Source organism: Scyliorhinus canicula, chromosome 16, assembly GCF_902713615.1.
Source record: "Scyliorhinus canicula chromosome 16, sScyCan1.1, whole genome shotgun sequence".
Lineage (NCBI taxonomy): Eukaryota > Metazoa > Chordata > Chondrichthyes > Carcharhiniformes > Scyliorhinidae > Scyliorhinus > Scyliorhinus canicula.
The window spans coordinates 133788589-133805856 of record NC_052161.1 but is presented as its reverse complement, the minus strand read 5'-3'; the positions used below and the strand labels follow the sequence as shown (position 1 = coordinate 133805856).

General features: G+C 48.2%; 1 protein-coding gene across 11 annotated transcripts in view; it reads left to right on the top strand.

Annotated features, from left to right (window-relative positions):
* Nucleotides 1-17268, top strand: part of agrn (agrin) — a 534448-nt gene that overhangs the window by 308938 nt on the left and 208242 nt on the right. For all 11 annotated transcript variants that reach the window (XM_038822298.1, XM_038822297.1, XM_038822305.1 and 8 more), the window contains one exon: nucleotides 9806-9853. In XM_038822298.1, coding sequence (XP_038678226.1) covers nucleotides 9806-9853 — 48 coding nt within the window. The remainder of the gene's footprint in view (nucleotides 1-9805; nucleotides 9854-17268) is intronic.

Here is a 17268-nt window from a genome sequence, read left to right as displayed (position 1 = left end):
TCTCCCCCCATGTCTGCGTGGGTCTCACCCCCACAACCCAAAAAGATGTGCAGGGTAGGTGGATTGGCCACGCTAAATGTCCCCTTAATTGGGGGGGGGGGGAAAATTGGGTACTTCAAATTTGAAAAAAATGTATCTGGCAGGACCAAACGGAATTACAGCAAAAAGCAACTGCATGAAAAAGGCCCTTTAGAAAGAACACTTATTGGCAACAATTATACAGTCCTTCCCACTCTGGACTAGAATAGCTTAGGGTGTGGTGCAATTTAAAATGTGAGGTTTTACTGTCAACACCTATTTTAAAAGGTCAAGCGCGAAGAATTGTGTTGTTTTCCAATCGACATTTTAATCTTGAATACTGATGACCTTGTTAAAGAATGGTGGGAGGAATTATCGCGGTCAGAATGGGGAGAGAACTGAAGTGACGATGCCAGCTTACATTTACATAGCACCTATACCGTGCAAAACTCTTTAAGGTTTGAGGAAACTTTTTGTTAGAGAGAAACATAGGAATGGATGCGGTGCCGGATGGACATCGGAAAAGTGACCCAAAGCTTGGATGACACATTTTTGTCAAGATGTCAGGAGCAGTGGGAGGGCTGAGAGGGATTTAGGGGAGGGGCCATGGAGAATTGAGCCTTGTTGTTTGAAGACTGCGTTACCAATGGTGGAACACAGCAGGAGGACACACAGAGGAGCAGAGTGAGTGGACTGAAGGATGCGACTGCTGATGAAGAGATAGGGTGGACAAGATTGTGAAGGGTTTGTCGATGAGGACAAAGGGTTTTACCTTGGGCTCAGTGGCACTCTTGCCTCCTCAGTCAGTCAGTTATGTGTTCCAGTTCCACTGCAGGAGCGCGCAATCCAGGCTGGTATTGAAACACATAAGGAGGTATTGTAGAGGTATTGTCACTGGACTAGTAATCTAGAGTCCAATGGTATGTTCTGGGGACCTGGGTTCAAATCCCACCGTGGAAGCTGTTAAAATTTGAATTGATTGAAAAGTTGTCAATTAAAAGTCTAATGGTGAACATCAAATCTCGGGTAGCACGGTGGCACAAGTGGATAGCACTGTGGCTTCAGAGCTCCAGGGTCCCAGGTTCGATTCCCCGCTAGGTCACTGGCTGTGCGGAGTCTGCATGTTCTCCCTGTGGGTGCGTGGGTTTCCTCCGGGTGCTCCGGTTTCCTCTCACAGTCCAAAGACGTGCAGGTTAGGTGGATTGCCCTTAGTGTCCAAAAAGGTTAGGAGGGGTTATTGGGTTACAGGGATAGGGTGGAAGTGAGGGCTTAAGTGGGTCGGTGCAGGCTTGATGGGCTGAATGGCCTCCTTCTGCACTGTATGTTCTATGTATCTATGTAACACGGCGCTGAGGGGGTCCTGCACTGTCGGAATTGGCATCTTTCAGGTGAGGCACAGAACCCCTGTCCTGTCAGGTGGACAGGATAGATCCCATCGCTTTATTTTAAAGAAGAACAGGGAAATTGTCCCTGAAGCCCAACAGCTATCCCTTAATGAAGTGCACTAATTAACCGCTCATTTATCTCGCTGCCATTCGTAAAATCTCATTGGCAGCCACCTTTCCTACATTATGATAGTGACTACAATTAGGACCCATACCCTGTGCCAGCTCATCTGTTCCACATCACTGTTCAAACAAGTATGTTTCTCAACAAATTACCAGGGAAGGGATGTTAATTGCAGTTTTGTCTACAGTATCACATTTAAAAGGTGAGTGACTCTGAGATTCCCACTTCAAATCCAGGCTGTTGGTAAATTGTGTCGACTAGCGCAAGCAGGGCTCGCATTTGTGGTAATGTAACTAAGACTTGGCTGAATTGTTCATCATCGATTAGATACGTATGCATTCATTGAGGTCACTTGGCATGGTAGCTGGCAGGGGCTGGTTTAGCACAGTGGGCTGAACAGCTGGCTTGTAATTGAACCAGGAATTGAACCCGCGCTGCTGGCTTGTAATGTTAAACAATGCCAGCAGTGCGGGTTCAATTCCCACACCGGTCTCCCTGAACAGGCGCCTGAATGAGGCGACTCGGGACTTTTCACAGTAACTTCATTGAAGCCTACTTGTGACAATAAGCGATTATTATTAATTCATGCTGTTGGGATGTGGGCAACTGTATAACCCTATGAGCAGGGTTTAACCTCAACCTCAATCTTATGAGCTCCACATTGTGGATGTGCTCCTGTGCAGTTGTTTTGGGAAGTGTGGCTCATTTTTCAATCTTGTTGAATTCATGGTGAAATATTGGAAGAGCATAGCTGTGATTTATGTCTCAAATATATGATCATACTGTACAAAAACTGGTTACCAGATGATGAAATGGATTAGTACAATTATTGCTATCGTTGAATGAGAAGTGTAGAAAATCCCACGGCACATTTTTGACATAAAATCTATTATATCAGAGATCTGGGTGACTGGAATAAGTGCCGCAACTTAATAATGCTCCATTAGGAAGGCAGTGGGTCATTAAGTAGAATACACGGTCATTTTTGTTTCCCCCATAACCGTTAACCTTCCTGATGTTTTAGGGCAGCACGGTAGCATCGTGGTTAGCACAATTACTTCACAGCTCCAGGATCTCAGGTTCGATTCCCGGCTGGGTCACTGTCTGTGTGGAGTCTGCATGTCCTCCCCGTGTGTGCGTGGGTTTCTTCCGGGTGCTCCGGTTTCCTCCCACAGTCCAAAGATGTGCAGGTTAGGTGGATTGGCCTTGCTAAATTTCCCTTAGTGTCCAAAATTGCCCTTAGTGTTGGGTGGGGTTACTGGGTTATGGGGATAGGGTGGAGGTGTGGGCTTGGGTAGGGTGCTCTTTCCAAGAGCCAGTGCAGACTCGATGGGCCGAATGGCCTCATTCTTCACTGTAAATTCTATGGTAAATGTTCGAGGATACAATGTCGACCGTTTTAACCCCTTCACCTCCATATTGGGTAAATGTAAAGGTTTAGTACTGAAAATGTTTCAATTAGGGTGGCATGGTAGCACAGTGGTTAGCAGTGTTGCTTCACAGTGCCAGGTTCAATTCCCGGCTTGGGTCACTCCCTATGCGGAGTCTGCACGATCTCCCCTTGGCTGCGGGGGTTTCCTCCGGGTGCTCCGGTTTCCTCCCACACGTCCCTCAAGACGTGTTGTTAGGTAATGTGGACATTCTGAATTCTCCCTTGGTGTACCCGAACAGGCGCCGGAATGTGGCGACTAGGGGATTTTCACAGTAACTTCATTGCAGTGTTAATGTAAGCCTACTTGTGACATTAAAGATTATTATTATTATCCCTGCTTCCGAAGCTAATTCACTGATTCTCCGCCATATGAATGCTGGTGGACTGCTGGGTGAAGTGGTCTTTATTAAGTAGGTCTGACTTGACATGATTATACCTGTTTATAAACATTCAATACTTAAATCTAGGTTAATGGTGTTTAATGACAGAAATTCCACCAGTCTCAATAATAAGTGTCAATAATAAAATAAAAAGACGTGCATTTATGTAGCACCGTACACAACCTGAGGATGTCCCAAAGCGCTTCACAGCCAATTAAGTACTTTTTCATAGAATTTTACAGTGCAGAAGGAGGCCATTCGGCCCATCGAGTCTGCACCTGCTCCTGGAAAGAGCACCCTACCCAAGGTCAACACCCCCACTCAACACTAAGGGCAATTTTGGACACTAAGGGCAATTTATCATGGCCAATCCACCTAACCTGCACATCTTTGGACTGTGGGAGGAAACCGGAGCACCCGGAGGAAACCCACGCCCACACGGGGAGGATGTGCAGACTCCAGACAGAGAGTGACCCAGGCCGGAATTGAACCTGGGACCCTGGAGCTGTGAAGCGATTGTGCTATCCACAATGCTACCGTGCTGCTTTTGAAGTGTAATGTCGGAAAGGCTGCAGCTAATTTTGTGCACAGCAAGATCCCACATATAGCAATGTGAGAAGGACCAGATAATCCATTCTAGTAATATCAGTTAGTGGATAACTATTGGCAATGACACTGGGTGGAACTCCCCTATTCTTTTCCAAAATAGTACCACAGGATCTGTCATCTCCTTGCTTTGCTTTAATGACTAATGTGTTAAATGGCACCTCCGGCAGTGCAGCACTCTTTCAGCGTTGCATCAAAATGGCTGCTTTAGCACAGTGGGCTAAATCGCTGGCTTGTAATGCAGAACAAGGCCAACAGCGGGGATTCAATTCCCGTACCGGTCTCCCCGAACAGGCACCGGAATGTGGCGACTGGGGGCTTTTCACAGTAACTTAATTGAAGCCTACTCGTGACAATAAGTGATTATTATTATTAAATGTCAATCTAGGGTGGGATTTTCACCGCCCCCCCACAATCCCACCATCGCGTGTTTCACAGTGTGGCGGCGAGGGCATGTGGTTAGCATCTCCCATTGCCTGGAAACCTGCGACAAATCTTTGCCGTCGGTGGGACGAGACTATTCTGCCGGCAGGAACGGCAGAAAATTCCAGCCTAGATTTTATGCTCATGACTCTGGAGTGCGGTCTTTTTAAAAATAAATTTTGTATACCCAATTCATTTTTCCAATTAAGGGGCAATTTAAAGTGGCCAATCCACCTACCCTGCACATCTTTGGGTTGTGGGGGCGAAACCCACGCAGACACGGGGAGAATGGAGTGCTGTCTTGAACGCATCTCCCTCTGATTCTGGGAAAAGTGCTATTCCACAGAGCAAAATAACAAGGTTAAAGCCATTCATTTGAGGTAGATTGATGGATGTCAAATTCCCGAGTGTAATATCAGCGCACCTTTTAAACGTGCCTCGCACATTGCACTAGTTCCTCTGTTTTAACTTTTTCTTGCGATCTTGTTCCCTATTGGGTAACACAGACCCAATTCTTCGACTCCAGTTCTCTGCCTGAAAGCAGATCTGACCCCATCGTGTCACAACCTCTACCACGGGCAGGACAAGGAGGCAGGTCCCAAATCCACCCCAGTCAGAATTAGGATTGAACAGCTGAGCTGTTGACACCAGTCTGATACGTACCAACCCTCCCGCCAACTGCGTCAACCAGTCCTTCAAGGCGTCAGAGTTGCTGTAGCAACATACACTTTTTACATGCATGTTGTTGCCTGGAGCTATGACCAGTGACCTCTCCCCGCTCTTACCGCCTGCCATTGGCGTGTGGAAGGAACGATTTACAAATTGATAACCAAAATGTTGCAAACGCTGTGGCCATCAAGTCCTGGAGTGGGATTTGAACCTGGATCTCCTGGCTTAGAGGTCGGAACGCGACCCACAGTATCCCAACACCTCCAGTCTAGACCAAGTTATAAGAGGGCAAATAAATCCAAGAGGGTTGACTTTCTGCATGTACTTCAGTGAAATAAGATGGCTAATGTCGGACAACACATGCCTCGCCTCATAGTCTTTTGAGTCTACCAATGCCCCAGTCCATTGTAAACGCTGTTGATATCTGAGGAAGTGCATCTCCAATTAGCGGTGTTCCATCAATGGAAGATTGTCTTTAAGGAATTTGTATTGCATGACTTGCATTTATATAGTGCCATTCACCTCCTCAGGACATCCCAACATACTTGAGAGTGAATTTGTACTTTCGATGTGTCGCTGGTCGAATGTGTCTGCTATATCTGTGTGAACTCGCCCACCTGTATTTTATAAGACCACTTGGTCTGAATGGGTTGTCCATCTTTAGCTGTTGTAAGATTAACTCTGACCTAATTGAGGGGATAGTATTGGAATTGCTGAAAATGCCTCTGAGATCTTCCAGCGCGACCAAGATATTTGGCCCCAAACTGGAGCAGCTCAATGAGAATGTCACGGGTGAGATGGTTTGAGAGTTAATTCCCAGAGGAGGCCCCAATGTAAATATGCTTCTGAATAATTCCCATCGTTTTCAACTTGTGTTTTATTATTTATAATTGTTTCATATGTTAATGAGTTACCATGGTGATGTGAATTTTCTTTCAGAAAGCATTCGCTTCAGCTTTTCCAGTGAGCTTGATTCAAATACTTTTCATCCCCATCAGAAATGTAAATAAAGAGTGACCATTTATTAAACTGGGTTCAGGGTCCTGGCCGCCACAACGAACAAGAAAAAGAGCTGGAGATGCCTTGTTAAATTTTCTTTTCTGTGCTTTCCCCCCCATCTTTTCCTTTTCCATCTCTTTTCACTCCCCTCTTTTTGTCACATCTCTTTCTTCCAAAGAAACCGATTCTTGCTGGGTACAGCTCCATTGATGCCAGTGTTCTTTTAATGCTCGCTTAAAGTGGCCATTCTTCGTGCGTGAGTGAGTGTTGGCAAGTTTTTCAACTGTGTGGGGATCACTTTTATATTTGATCTTTCCCTAATGGTTTAGAAGGGAAGGGGAAGGCTCAGAAACTCTTGACTGATTTTCCCCCATCCTCGGCCCACGGTTACTGCGACCAGTTGCTGCATTTCATTGGCGGTCCAGCTGAGAAATTAACTGCCCCACCCCCTCCCCTGGTGAGTTTGGTGATGGGGCTGGAGGGGTCGGGAGGGGGGGTGGGCATTTAATAAGGGGGGGGGTGGCAGGTGGGGGCCTCACCAGCTTCCCACCTCCACCCCGATTTAAGTCCATTTTGGGAAGGCCCGTGATGGCCTTTCAATGAATGTTCACTGTGGCTACCAGGGCTGTTCAAAGGCTAGGAATATTACAGGGAGAAGCTCACCTCCTGACCCCTCAAAGACTGTCCACAAGTCAGGAATGTCATGGAATGCTCTCCACTTGTGCTTCTTGAGTGGAGCTGCACCCAAAAAGCTCGACACCGTCCAGGGAGCAGCCCACTTGATTGCTCCCCCTTCCACAAACCTTCCACCATCGACAAACAGTGGTCTACAAGATGCACCGCAGTAACTCAACCAAGATTCCTTAGACAGCACCTTGCAAACCCACGACCACTACCATCTAGAATGATAAGAGCAGCAGATGCCTGGGAACCCCATCACCTGGAGGTTCCCCTCCAAGTCACTCGCTACCCTGACTTGGAAATACATCGACCGTTCCTCCAATGTCGCTGGGGCAACATCCCTAATAGCACAGTGGGTGTACCTGCCCCTCAGCGACCATAGCAGTTCAAGAAGGCAGCTCACCACCTTCTTCTGAAGGGCAATTAAGGATGGGCAATAAATGCTGGCCTAACCAGCGACACCCACATCCCGTAAATGAATAAACATTTTTAAAAACCTCATCCCATCACCACTGGCATTAATGCAATTGCAGGCAAGTTTATTTTGGCTTTCAGGGTGGTCTCATTCAAAGGCACTTGGTGCCTGATTGAGGGACCCAGCATGCGGAAGGGGAGACAGCCCTTGCTCCAGATTTCTACATCCTTCCTTCTCCAGAACCCCCTTGCCACCATCACCAGTAACTGGGCCTAAGCTCAATCTGAATTCCTTGGGTCGGTGTAGTACAATCAGCAGCCACTGCCTCCACAGATGGGCTGGCAGATCTGGACAGGGGGGAGCCTCCACCCCTGGGGTCCTTAATTCCAGGGGAAGGCCTTCCCCTCACCTGTCAAGTGCCTAAGTGGCCTCAATTTGCAGGCCTTCCATAAAAGAGACGACACACTGGCTGTCCAGCCGGTGGGCAAGATCCGGGTAGTTTCCATTAAATTCAGCCCACGGTTTTTCACCAGCGTTCAACATCCATGCACAAATTTATAAGTAACATTTCCATAAAGGGGTGGTTAAGTGCCGCAGTGGTTTATACTGCTGCCTCATGTGGGCAGCCCGGTGGCGCAGTGGTTAGTACTGCTGCCTCACGGCACCGAGATCCCAGGTTCGATCCCGGCTCTGGGTCACTGTCCGTGTGGAGTTTGCACATTCTCCCCGTGTCTGTGTGGGTTTTGCCCCCACAACCCAAAAGATGTGCAGGCTATGTGGATTGGCCATGCTAAATTGCCCCTTAATTGGAAAAAATGAATTGGGTACTCCGAATTTAAAAAAAAACATTGCTGCCTCATGACACTGAGGACCCAGGTTCGATCTCGGCTCTGACACCGGCAAGTGATTCTCGCAAAGCAGAGAGTCGCCGCCATAGGCGCCGGCGTGGTTGGAGCAGCGCCGCTCAGGGGCCACTCTACGCGGCTGGCCCACCGATTGGATGGGCCAAGCGGCCATCGTAAAAAATGCAGAGTCCCGCCGGCGCCGTCCACACCTGCTCTCAGCTGGCGGGAACCCGGCGTGGAAGGGTTGGGGGGCGGCCTGTGGGGGGGGAAGGCGGATCTGACCTCGGGGGGGGGGGGGGGGTGGCTCCTCCGACGTGGCCTGGCCCGCGATCGGAGCCCACCGATCAACGGACTGGCCTCTCTGGCTGGGGGCCTCCTTTCTTCCGCGCCGGGCCCTGGAGACCTGCGCCGTTGCGTCGGGGGCCGGCACGTTGAAAGAAGCCACTGCCCATGCACGCGTTGGCGCCGGTGCCACTGCGCATGCGCGGATCCTGCAGCGCCCAGTTCGTGCCGGGATCAGCAGCTGGAACGGCGTGAACCGCTCCAGTGCCGTGCTGGCCCCCTGTAGGGGCCAGAATTGCTGATCCTGAGGCTGTGTTGACACCATTGAGAAACGCGACGGCGTTTCCGACGGCGTCAACACTGAGCCTCAGGATCACTGAATCCCGCCCCCTGTGTCTGCGTGGGTCTCACCCCCACAACCCAAAGATATGCAGAGTAGGTGGATTGGCCGCGCTACATTGCCCCTTAATTGAAAAAAATTAATCCTGTAAACTAAATTTATTTTAAAAAAACTTTTCCATGGGACCGTTCACAATTCTGGGCCGTTCTACAGGCACTTCATTACTTTTTGTTTTAATTGTAATCATTGTTGTGATGTAGGAAACACAACAGCCAGATGACACACAAACCTCCAAAGACCACAATGAGATAAATGTCCAGATAATCTGATAAATGATACCAATTGAGGGATGAATAGTGGCCTGGATATGAGGGAAACTGCTCCTGTTCTTCTTTGAAAGTGGCTAAGGGCTCTTTACCAATCACCTGAGAGGGTACATAGGGCCTGGTGACTGACGGCTTTCCTGAAAGGCGGTATCTTCACTATCTTCGGCATTACCCTTGTCATGGGACTGGGAACCATCAAACCCGATGCTCTGCTCAAGTCCATGAAGTGAGTCTCGAGCCTACAACCTTCTGACCCGGAGACGAGAGCAGCTACCCCACTGAGGGATTAAAAAGCTTGGGTTCCCATTCCTGCTTATTAGCCAATTACATCCGCTGGGAAGTGTGTGTGTGTGGTTGTCAACTGAGAAGGTCAGGAGCATTCAGTTGTAATGCTGTTAACTGGCCTGCTAACATTCACTGTCTAGATTCAAATATGCAAAGTGCCCACTTGAATAAAGTGCTCCTCGAATGCCATTGCTGCAAGTCACCAATGTGGCCATCCAATCAAAGAGGGTTTCCGAGCCTTGATGCTCGCTCTTCCGAAAAGTTAAGATTTAAAAAAAAAAGAAAGACACATCATGCGGTTGTAATGAAATTGTGCGACATGGTCGGCTTGACGTTATCCATTGCATCTATAAAAGTTCTGCCACAAATGGTTGACCGATGTTTGCTTTAAAGACGAACTGAAAAAAAAACATGCTGAGCCGAAAGAAAGATCTATAAATTCTCAGAGAATGATGTAAATCATTCTTGCTTTTGGGCTGAGCGTTGAAATCCTTGAATCCTCTATTGCGCACGGGTCCCATGCTGATTGACTCTGATATTTCTTGGTAATGTTGGCTGCATTGTAACATTTGGCTGTTTTACCTTTCCTTTCCAGATAAACCTGTGATCAAATTCACTCCGGCCCCTCCATCATCACAGGATGGTAAGTGAGCACTACTTGAAATTTGAAAGGAACAACTTTGCACAATCACAGGTGAAATCATCTTAAATGAGTTGCTTAGCTTGGATGTGGAGTGATTGAACTTTGCTTGTCAGGAATTGAAGAATAACCGTGAGCTTATAATCATGCAAAAATGGAACTGATTCACAGAATGTGGTCATCAAAGCATTGTTAAAAAGCCCCGGAGCTCTCGGCAATAAGCACAGTTAACCTGATTTCCTCGGTCTCAGCAGTATGCTATCCTCCATTATCTCCGAGCGTTTTTGTTAAATGAGCTGCGATCTATTCAAACTCCCGACCTTCTGAAGCCACTGAGTGGAGTTTGATGCCGGATGAGGGAGCGGGGCAAGAGGTAGGTGGGGGCCATTGACTAGTGCGGGAAGCAGAGTGTCAAGCCACTGACATCATGACAGAAAGGCTAAATAAACCCAGCACACAGGGCTAAATCGCTGGCTTTTAAAGCAGACCAAGGCAAGCCAGCAACACGGTTCAATTCCCGTACCAGCCTCCCCGAACAGGTGCCGGAACGTGGCGACTAGGGGCTTTTCACAGTAACTTCATTTGAAGCCTACTTGTGACAATCAGCGATTTTCATTTTTCATTTCATCTCCACGCTGCTGCAGTCCCCTTTGGAATTCCACCTTTTAAAAAATTTTGGTCTACTCTTCTTGTGTTTCCTAAATTCATCTTTTGCCGAATTGTACAGTGCTGGACATGTTGTCAATTTAACATTACACAGCGGGCGGTATGACAACAGGTATGTTGTCGTACGGAGCTATGAATAGTGATGATGGAGGCCACTCACCAACTGCAATTGGCGTATTGGACGGATTTGAAAATGAAAAATGAAAATGAAATGGAAATTGCTTATTGTCACAAGTAGGCTTCAAATGAAGATACTGTGAAAAGCCCCGAGTCACCACATTCCGGCGCCTGTTCGGGGAGGCTGGTGTGGGAATTGAACCGTGCTGCTGGCCTGCCTTGGTCTGCTTTCAAAGCCAGCGATTTAGCCCTGTGCTAAACAGCCCAGGATTTGCAGGCTGACATGCTCATACTCCTGTTTGGCCGCGTTATGAACACACGTCCCTGGGGTGGGTCTCGAACCTGGAGCTTCTACAATAATAATCTTTATTAATAATCTTTATTGTCACAAGTAGGCTGACATTAACACTGCACTGAAGTTACTGTGAAAAGCCCCTAGTCGCCACATTCCAGCGTCTGTTCAGGTACACAGAGGGAGAATTCAGAATGTCCAATTCACCTAACAAGCACGTCTTTCGGGACTTGTGGGGGGAAACCGGAGCACCCGGAGGAAACCCGCACAGACACGGGGAGAACGTGCAGACTCCACACAGTGACCCAAGCCGGGAATCGAACCTGGGACCCTGGAACTGTGAAGCAACAGTGCTAGCCACTATGCCACAGTGCCACCCTGGTTCAGAGGCAGAGGAGCTATTCACTGTGCCACAAGACCTCCTGTGAGCGATGTGACTCCTATCACATTGGACTCGTGCTAATCTCCAAACCCTCAGAAGCAGCTAAATATGGGGAACAATTGCCAAGAGAGGGTTTGTGCAAAGTCTCAAGTAGAGTTTATATAAAGGACATTCAAAGATGGCTTCCATCCATGATGAGCGGAAAATCACTGCGTCAGAGATTATTCAATATTCCTGCTCACTGTATGTGTTCCAAAGTATTGTTAAAAAGCTGTAGTATTTTTGATCATTCATTTCCTTCCCGACATCACCCTAAAACTGAACAATGGCACCTAGTGAATCAAGAACAGAGGATGTTGGAAATACCCAACAAGTCAGGCAGCATCTGAAAGGAGGGAAATGGTTAATGTTTTGAATCCTTTGGCTCTTCATCAGAACTGGACGGAGGGAGAATGCGTTAGATATCAAAGTGTAGCTGTGAGAGATTGCAGCTAAATTTAGGGGTGGTGTTTGCATCGGGGCAATACATGTTTGGGATATTTTTTTTAAAGCGGGTTGAAGATGGAGGAGAAAGATCAAAATCTAATGTCGCCGAACTCAGAGTTGAGTCCCGAGGGCTGCAGCGTGTCCAACCGGATGATGAGCTGCTGCCCCTCCAGCTTGCGTTGTGCTTCACTGGCGCATTGCAGCAGGTCAAGGACGGAGAGATGGGCATGAGAGCCGGGTGCTGAGTTAAAATGGCACGCAACAGGAAAGTTGGGGTCATGCTTAATAGGACAAGTCAGTTTGATTGCAGTGCAACATTCTGTAGCTTTTAAACTTACTGCATGTCGCCCTATTTTGCAGCCCAAGTCCAGCAGTATTACTTAAAATGTATGGAGTGGGGCAGCATGGTGACACAGTGGTTAGCACTGGGATTACGGCGCTGAGGACCCGGGTTCAAATCCCGGCTCTGGGTCACTGTCCGTGTGGAGCTTGCACATTCTCCCCTTGTTTGCGTGAGTTTCATACCCACAACCCAAAGATGTGCAGGCTAGGTGGATTGGCAATGCTAAATTGCCACTTAATTGGAAAAAAAAAAATTGGGTACTCTAAATTTCTTTTTAAAAATGTGTGGAATGAAAATGTGAGCAGTTACCTTGTCCATTGAGAAATGATGTGGAGATGCCGGCGTTGGACTGGGGTGAGCACAGTAAGAAGTCTTACAACACCAGGTTAAAGTACAACAGGTTTGTTTCAAACACTAAGCTTTCGGAGCACTGCTCCTTCCTCAGGTGAATCATTGAGAAATGTGTCAATAACACCAGCTTACATTTATACAGCACATTTAATATTGTGAAACATCCCAAGCGGTTATCAGACATTGTGCCACAGAAGGGGACATTAGAATATGTGTCCAAAGAAATGGTCGAATGGGTAAAGACGATAGGGAGAGAGGGTTAGGGAGGAAGTTCCAGACAGGCAGCTGACTATCAGTCATCTTTGAAGTCTGTCAGCCAAACTCTGTCCTGGGTCATTTTTAACACATGTGCGCGACTGGTCTATAGAAAGGTGCCAACCTCTGTACTGCCTGATGAGAATACATTCTTGTACTGGGCATGGATGAGTGAAATGTGAAGGTTAGGTGGCACCTCTGTGCCTGTCACAGATCAGGAGGATCGCAGCCAGTTAGAATATTCTGATCTCAAATGCTAATTTGGGACCTCATTTCAAATACCCACTTTGAACAATTTTGACTTTGAACACCAAAATGTTGTGCGAAGCTTCCTCTGGCATATTATTAGGCAGAGTAGAGTGTTGTTTTACCACCCAGAGCAATTATGAACAATATTGGAGCGTGGCCAGCTAAGTTTTGCTGCACATTTCCTTCCTGTTTTCATTTATTTCAGCAATGTGACAGAAATGCGCCTTTTTAAAAAAGAAATTGTTTGTTGTGCAACTTGTAATTAATTATAAAGGGATTAAGATAAGTTGGCCCACCATTATAAATGAATCACAGCTGCGACATTGCATGGGCATTGTTTCTGGCCTGTTAGTCTGAAACACCAAATTTAATAATTCATGTTGATAATGCAATTTTTAGTTAATTGGATTCAAGGAACCTTTTCATGTGCCTGGAGGATACTGTTTATAGGTTTGCCGAACCAGAGCGAGAGGGTTGGCGACGAGTTTAACTTTTCCATTCTCTGTTGCAAAGCTGGACTCATACCATTTTAAGGATTTGGAATAAACGATAACATGAAAGTGCTAGCTGGGATAGGAACAGAGAGAAGCTGTTTTTGAAGTTGAGTTGTGATCTCCGCAAAGCATCTGTGTTTTCTTTTTCTACATTAAGGATATGCTGGCAAATGAGAAAGAAAAGGAAGTTTTTTGTCATGGAGGGGTTTTCTGTGGGATGCGGAAGATTTCAGGCTTCATTGCCCTGAAGCAAATGTTTCGTGAGGGACTGACAGATCCCTACTGACAGATTTTCAAGTGGCTATTGGATAAAATTCCCCGGGTAGTCATTCCCTGGCTCTCCCAACCACCCTAACCTGTCTGCAAGTTATTCTTTTTTAGAAATTTAGAATACCCAATTCATTTTTCCAATTAAGGGGCAATTTAGTGTGGCCAGTCGACCTACCCTGCACACCTTTGGGTTGTGGGGGCAAAACCAACGCAAACACGGGGAGAATGTGCAAACTCCACACGGACAGTGACCCAGAGCCGGGATCGAACCTGGGACCACCTCGGCGCTGTTAGACAGCAGGGCTAACCCACTGCACCACCGTGCTGCCCCATCTGCAAGTTATGCTGACATGGGTGAGGCCCAGGATGATCCACTTTCCCGCATCCTGATTGAGGTCCTATAGTGACCACTTGAGGGCCACTACCTGCGGTCTCATGCTGGGGAGGGAGGATGCCCAGCAGGTCACCCCCTCCTTTGGCACACACAAAGATGTGAGGTGCCCCCCCCTCCCCTCAAAGGGACTGTTTCTACATCAGACAACACCCCCCCCCCCCCCCCCCCCCCCACCCAGCCCCCGCCACCAAAGGTGTACACCAGCCTCTCCATCAACGTCCACCAGGCCTCACATCCCCTCCTCAAAGACCAACCTGGTCTTGGGCTCCGGGATTTAGACTCACATAGAATCGTAGAATCATAGAATTAACAGTGTAGAAGGAGGCCATTTGGCCCATCGAGTCTGCACCGGCTCTCGGAAAGAGCACCACACCCAAGCCCACACCCCCACCCTATCCCCATAACCCAGTAACACCACCCCACACTCGGGGCAATTTTGGACACTACGAGCAATTTATCATGGCCAATCCACCTAACCTGCACATCTTTGGACGGTGGGAGGAAACCGGAGCACCCGGAGGAAACCCACGCACACACGGGGAGAAAGTGCAGACTCCACACAGACAGTGACCCAGCGGGGAATCGAACCTGGGACCCTGGAGCTGTGAAGCAATTGTGCTAAGCACTATGCTGCCCATCTAGGATTGCTCGTCGCCCAAGTCCCGGCTGCAGCTGCCGCAGGCACCACTGTCCAATTGGGTTGGCCGACAGCTTTCCGAGGTGGGACCTCTGCTCGAGTGAGAGGTGGTCGAATGAACTCTCCACGGAGCAGTATTGGGCTGCTGGGCTGCCATGATCATTGGGGATGCTTTCCACGGCGACTCTTTGAGTGGCGGGTTGGGAAACCACATCATCCAACAAATCCTATCTCGGGTACCTTTCGTGTTGAGGATGGGTCATTATCGTTTTCCTATCCAGGTGGATGTTAAGTACCGTTGAAGCTCATTAGTCAGTGGGGTTTTCTGCAATTTCATGCCACTGATCCATTTTTGTTAAATGCCACAAGCCCGGTCGATGCCACTCCCACCCGGGCACTGCTCTCGAAAGTGACTGACAGGGATACAGATCTGCGCCAGCAACCTCCCCACGCTGTGATTTCCAGGCACTCGCTGTGAGCAGCAAGTGGAGACCAAGCATTTCCCCCATCGGGGAAGGGAAAAAAAACACCATCCACCCAGCTGTCTCTTTTAATAAGCTCCTTTCACTGACTGTGCAGCTGGCTCCTGACAGCAGACACTTTGTACCTTCTGTTGAGGAGCTAGAAACAGAGAGAGAAAAAAAAAGAAAGACTTGCATTTATAGAGCGCTTTTCCTGACCTTGTATACCTTGAAGCGCTTTGCAGCCAACGAAGTATATTCACTGTTGCATTGTCGGAAGCACACTAGCCAATCCGCATTAAATAAATTCCCATAAACAACAATTGATAATAACCAGGTGACCTGTTTGTGATGTTGATTTTTGTTGTGATAAGTATTGGCCAGGATACTGAGGACAACTCCCCCCCCCCCCCCTCCTCCCCGCCCCGCTCCTCTTCAAAATAATGTCATAGAAGTTACAGTGCAGAAGGAGGCCATTCGGCCCACCGAGTCTGCACCGGCTCTTGGAAAGAGCACCCTACCCAAGGTCAACACCTCCACCCTATCCCCATAACCCAGTAACCCCACCCAACACTAAAGGCAATTTTGGACACTAAGGGCAATTTATCATGGCCAATCCACCTAACCTGCACATCTTTGGGCTGTGGGAGGAAACCGGAGCAACCGGAGGAAACCCACGCACACACGGGGAGGATGTGCAGACTCCGCACAGACAGTGACCCAAGCCGGAATCGAACCTGGGACCCTGGAGCTGTGAAGCAGTTGTGTTGTCTACAATGCTACCGTCTTATACATCTTCCCAAGCAGGCAGATGGGCCCTCGGTTTAGTGCCTCATCTAAAAGACGGTACCTCTCACAGTGCAGCGCTCCCTCAGTGGACGTGAGCTTACACTGGAGGGCCAAAGACACACATGTTGTAGAAAGGTTGTCAAGGGCCACAGATCAATAAAGGGAGGACTGTAAATGCTCCTCTTCGATTGGGCCCTGAATACTACATTTTGCAGATTAACTGGTCCCGTTGCTGAGTGTGGGATTTTATTATGCATGATGACAGTGGCTGAATTTCAACAGTGTCGGAAATGAAAAGTGTCATGCCAGAGCAGTTGGTGAGAGCTTGCGTTTATGTAGCACCTTCCACATCCACAGGATGTTGCTGAGCACTTTGTGGCCAGCAACAGCTAGGTCCCGGAAACTACAAATGAGCTAAGTGACTGGTTAATCTATTTTGGTGGTGTTCATTGAGGGATGGGGGCTGGTCAAGGCATCAATAAATTCTCCTGCCCCGTAATGGAGCAAGGGTCTTTCTGACCTTTAACATCCTCCTAAACAGGCAAATAGGAGCTAGGATCAACATTTCGCCCAAGAGACAAGTAGTGTCCTTCTATTTGTGGGGCGGAATCAGGGGTGGGGTGGGGGGGGGGGGGGGGGGGGGGTGTCAGCCTATTCTGTAATTAATATTGTTAGAATAACAGCGATTTATGTCGCAGATGTTGCCTGATGTGGTAGGAAAAATCAAAAAGAATATAATTTAAACGGGGAGAGACTGCAATGTGTCGCTGTACAGAGGGATCTGGGCGTCCTTGAATTCCAGATTAGGAAGGTGAATTAAATTGTGGCTTTTATTGCAAGGGAAATGGGATATAAAAGTCAGCGCCGTGAGGCAGCAATGCCAACCACTGCGCCACCGAGCTGCCCCATTTCAGGCAAAGAAGAGGAGGATTTTCTTTCCTCTGAGGGTTGTTAGTTTTTGGAATTCCCCACCACAGAAAGCAGTGACGGCTGGTTCATTGACAGGACAGCACGGTACCACAGTGGCTAGCACAGTTGCTTCACAGCTCCAGCTTCCCAGGTTCGATTCCTGGCTTGGGTCACTGTCTGTGCGGAGTCTGCACGTTCTCCCCGTGTGTGCGTGCGTTTCCTCCGGGTGCTCCGGTTTCCTCCCACAGTCCAAAGATGTGCAGGTTAGATGGATTGGCCACGATAAATTGCCCTTAGTGTCCAAAAAGGTTCGGTGCGGTTAC